This window comes from Pinus tabuliformis, chromosome 3_2, assembly GCF_031772625.1.
Source record: "Pinus tabuliformis cultivar Carrire ecotype Pingquan chromosome 3_2, CPIR1, whole genome shotgun sequence".
In the NCBI taxonomy this organism is placed as follows: Eukaryota; Viridiplantae; Streptophyta; class Pinopsida; order Pinales; family Pinaceae; genus Pinus; species Pinus tabuliformis.
Window position 1 is genome coordinate 1228828670 of NC_142302.1, and position 4954 is coordinate 1228833623.

At 41.5% G+C, this 4954-nt stretch overlaps 1 protein-coding gene across 1 annotated transcript; it reads right to left on the reverse strand.

Moving 5' to 3' along the window:
* Nucleotides 1-3301: 3301 nt before the first annotated feature.
* LOC149185178 (uncharacterized) lies at nt 3302-3919 on the reverse strand. Its single transcript, XM_089415579.1, has one exon. The coding sequence runs from the start codon at nt 3917-3919 to the stop codon at nt 3302-3304; it is 618 nt and encodes a 205-aa protein (XP_089271705.1).
* Nucleotides 3920-4954: the final 1035 nt, after the last annotated feature.

Genomic DNA, 4954 nt, shown 5'->3' on the forward strand with positions numbered 1-4954 from the left:
GGTCCAATGTAAGCAACTCATTTTCGAGTTGATGGCTCTAATTTCATTTTTAATTCCAAAAACTTTAGTGAGTTGTTTCATTGCTTCATTAAAAGTATTAAGTTCTGCGATATGGAATCTAAGGTATGGAGAAATATACATCCCTATCAACCCACATGCTTGATCTTTCATTTTTTCCCATTTGGCTGTCTTATCTTCATCTTGAGGTTTGGTTTCTTGGCCTGAGGCTATTATGTAAATACCTTTACTTCTAAGTAAATCCACAATGTAGGACCACCATTGGAAGTATTTGGTGTTTTCAAGAATAACTTGGCATGGAATTTCCATTTTAACAGAAACTCAAGCGATAGATCATGAAACTGATTGTTCTGATGGAAATATCTTGAAAAGTTAGGCTGATTAAAAAAAAACAGCTCTGAAAATGGCTTCCGGATGAAGAAATTATGGCTTTTTGAAGAAACGTTGTTGAAGATGCCAACGAAGTGCGTGAATCTGTGGAAATGAATGATAATATTACATTTTAAAAAAAAATGTCCTCCCTTTCCAAACTTAATCTAATTAGCTCACTTTAAAAACAATTGTGTGACTCACTTTTATAAATAAGTGAAAGTCACTTTTACAATGGTACTTTATGAGCTAACCACTAAATTGTAACTTAAATAAAAGATAAAGAGACTTTAAAATTATAAGTGACTCACTTTTTATAATGGGTGAGAATACTTTTACATAAAGTAACTTCTTTTTTTTTGTAAGATGAGGTGGGACTCTTTCTATTACTATATAGAAAATAAAACAGAACATAGTATCAAAACATAAAAACTCGCCCTCATGGGGAAACCGAGTATTTTAGCCATCGAAAGTTTTTAATGGTCGACCAAAAATAGAAAGCCCAAAGTCTGATTATCCTTGCAAGATGAACTAAACAGTCTTGAGTACACCTAATCCTACTGGTCTGCATAAAGTATATTCCCTTATCTAGAACATGCAAAAAACTATATTTAACTAGACTATGAACTTTCATATACATATCTTTTCTCAGACATCTTCAGTTGCAGGTTGCTGGTTTGCTCCTCCGTCTGCTCCCTGATGTTCTCCCTTCAGTAGCTGCTGTAATTCATCCAGTTTCTTCTCTTGCCTCTCTAAAGCAATGTGGATGAACCTCAGTTCCCTACGCAAATCCGGGCCTCCCTGCGCTATTTCCACCATCTCAGTAGCAACTTGCTCTAATGCTTTTGCCAATAACCTTTTCATTACCCAGTAAATGTGGAGAGATTGTTTGAACAGAGACATTCTGCCCCTGGTGTTGCCTGGGTCATGCAGTAAGAATTCCCAGTCCTCCATTTCTGCGTCAGATTGGCCTTGTAAAGACTCCTCCTCCAAATGCTGCATAATTCTTCTGACCTCTGGATTTGTATTCTGCTGATAGGCCCTCTCAGCCTGGTGAATTCTCTGCTCCATCGATCTCCTTGTTTTTTTAGCTGGTCCCGCTTCCTACTTCAGATTCTCACCTCTGTCGTCTTCATTCCTGCTTTGCCCCCGACCTCTCTTGCCGCCCGTATCCGTCCTACTCCCCGCTTCCCTGTCGCTTCTTCTCCTGCCGTATCTTCTTACGCGTTCCACCTGCGGTGCTGGCTGATCCTCTTTCGACTGCTGGTTGACCCAACCGCCTGTTGCGCTGCCTCGTGCTTTATACTTCCTATTAGTTTCGCGACGGGGTTCTTCATCCTCAGAATCGTCCTCAACCTCAAAAATTTCTGCCGGGAGCTCCTCTTCCGCAGCAGCCTTGCCTTTCCTGTCCCTGTTCTTGTCAGTTGTAATACTCAGCTCCTCCGCTACCCTTGACCTCATCCTGGTTTCCATGCTATCTCCAATTATGTCGTGGGGTATGTTCTGGTGCTGGGTAAAAATTTTCCTGTCTCGCTGTCTTGCTTTTGTCCTAACCTCTGCTCGTTGAATTGGAACGAAACTAACCTGCTGCCTTCCCTTACCCGTCTGGGTACTTATAACCTTTCTGCCATCAAAGTATGCTACTATATCGGCGATGCATTACCGCCATTTATTATCCGGGATGTTGCCTCTCCTGGCCATCATTCCTTGTTTATCATTTACCAGTTGAAGTTCTGACATGCCGTTCCACCATCCTCTCCGATCGCATGCATTAATTATATCGCGGTGTGAGTGATCCTGAGGTGCCTGCCACACACGCCGCCGGTGTACTGCACTGTGCATTTTCATCATATCATTCCTCTGTCCATACTGACCTGCATTAATTAGCCGAGATCTCCAGTCCCACTCACCTATCCAACTCATTAATCCTGGCGTTCTCGCTCGTTGCCTGATCATGATCCTCATTAATAATCGTTGCCAAGTCTACCCAATCTCTGCTGGCGCGCACCGCTTTCCATTGGCTGTCTACAATGCTGCCTCGTCCTTTACAACCCCAGTTCGCCAGGAAGTCGGCCGCGCGGTTCCCATTCCGCCTTACATGGTTAAATAATTTGTATTCTATCCTTTTTAGCAGACCCGCTATCTCTTGGACAATGTCGGCAGTTCTCCAACTATTGGTAATTCGTTCCCAATCTCTTCCATTGCTAAGTTTCTTCAATATTTCAATCGCGATCTGAGAGTCGCCAACTATTTCCAAGTTTGTGTAACCATTTCTGATTGCGATTCTCAGCCCCTGGTGGATCGCCCAAAGTTCAGCCTCGTTATTCGTCATTTCCCCGCCCCATTCAGCATAAATCCACCTTACCTGCTTCTGACTATCGCGAAATATGCCTCCGAAACCAGCATTGCCAGGATTCCCTTTCGATGCTCCATCAAAGTTTAATTTGATGAAGTTATCTTTGGGGTAAATGAATTTATCTGAATTTTGGGCTCTCGCGCTATGCCTGATGTCCTGCTTATGATACACCATCTCATACTTTAAGTTTAAGCTGTTCAGGATCATCTCCTCTGTTTGATTAGCCTTCCAGTCCTCTGCGTCCCATTTCTCCACCAAGATTGTTTCCCTCATTAGACTAACCGCTCGTCTCCATATAGTTTCTGAATCTTTTATTTTGTCCTGGAATATCCGACGGTTCCTTTCTTTCCATATCATCCATAGCACGAAGCCTGCAATAAGATCCCAAGCTCTGCTAACAACTTTACATTGGAATTTCTCCTTGTTCCATTGGAAAATTATTGCGTTAATATCTCTGGGAACTATCTCAGATTTGTCGAATATCTTTCTTGTATCCATCCATAATTTCTTAGTGAACGAACAATTAATTAGGAGGTGATCTCGGGTCTCCTCTTTGTTTTAACAAAGACAACATCTTGAGGGTCCACTGAAGCCTTTTTTTTGAATTATGTCCCAAGTTAGGATCTTGTTCTTAGCTGCAAGCCATATGAATAGGGAAACTTTCGGCCACCAGTTGCTTCCCCAAATAATTTTCCATTCGAGATTCTCTTCATTTATAGCCTGTGTGTCCGCTAAGTAGTATGCCTCTTTGACTGTGAAAGATCCTTTCATGGAGTTCCCCCATCTAAGAATGTCCCTTCCTGTTCGAGCTCTAATTTTCCTAGAGTCCACCTCTTTCATATAAGCTTCTTGTTGTTCTTGATTTAGCTCGCGGTCCCATTCAATTGGTTCTATCCATTTTCTCCAGATTCCATCCAATTCATTGTCTTTCCAATAGTCTTTGACACATTTTCGATTTCCCTCTATTATTTCCTGTAGATGTTGGACCGTCTGAATTCTATTCATTTTCTCCTTCTGCTGCCATTTTTCATCCCAGAATTTGGCTTCCTCGCTGCCTCGAATTTCCCAGAATGTATGGTTTTCTACTATATCTCTGTTCTGTCGAGCTAGATCCCAGATTGTTGAACCCTTGGGGGTTTCTCTCTGTTTCAGAATGTCAACTATTGTGTCTGGCATATTGTATTTGAGTCTCCAAATGGCTTTCCACAGGTCATTACCCTCTCTTAGCCATCGCCACCAGAGCTTCGCTCCTAACACTTTATTGAGTTTTTCCGGGTCGCGTAAACCCAATCCTCCTTTTTCCTTCCTCTCTGTTAGGTGTTTCCAAGAAACTAGGGACCATTTTTTATGTTGATTCGCCCCTCCCCAGATAAACTTTCTCATGATCTCTCTAATCTTTGAACAGACTCCTAAAGGAGCCGCCATTATCGACAGAGGATATATGGGAATGGCTTGGAGGACTGATTTCACCAGCACTACCCTTCCTGCCATGTTTAAAGTTATAAAAGCCCAGTTCGCTACTCTGTTTCTCAATTTGTCCAAAACTCCTTGCCAATTTTTCAATTTTTTGGATGTGAAGTCCACTAAATTCCCCAGGTATTTCGTAGGCATCTCTCCTCGTTTAAAGCCCATCAGTCTTGTACGATGATTTTTAATCTATTCCATAGTGTTAAATATAAATACACAAGATTTGTCTCTATTAATTTCCAGTCCGGAGGCTTCAAAGAATAAGTCCAAAATCCTCTTCAGCTGTCTCACTTCTTTTACAGTTGGTTCCCCAAATAACATAATATCGTCAACGAATTGCTGATGGGTTAAGGGCAGATCATTACCCCATAGCTTCAAGCCCTTGATTTTGTTCGCTGCCCGTTCTTTTTTAATATATCTACCAAGGCCCTCTGCTGCCAATATGAAAAGAAACGGAGATAATGGGTCTCCCTGTCTAATTCCTCTAGATGCATTAAAAGTTTTTGAGGGGGTTCCATTAACAAGTATGGAAAAGTTCGGAGTTGTAATTAGACTATGAATCCATTTTACCCATCTCTTACTGAATCCAAAACTTTCTAGGACTTCTTCCAAATATTTCCAATTCAGTCTATCATATGCTTTCGACAGATCTAATTTAATCATCATGCCCTTTTGTTTTTTCATCTTTAATGAGTGGATAACCTCTTGGGTTACTACTAGACCATCTAGGATTTGCCTGCCTTC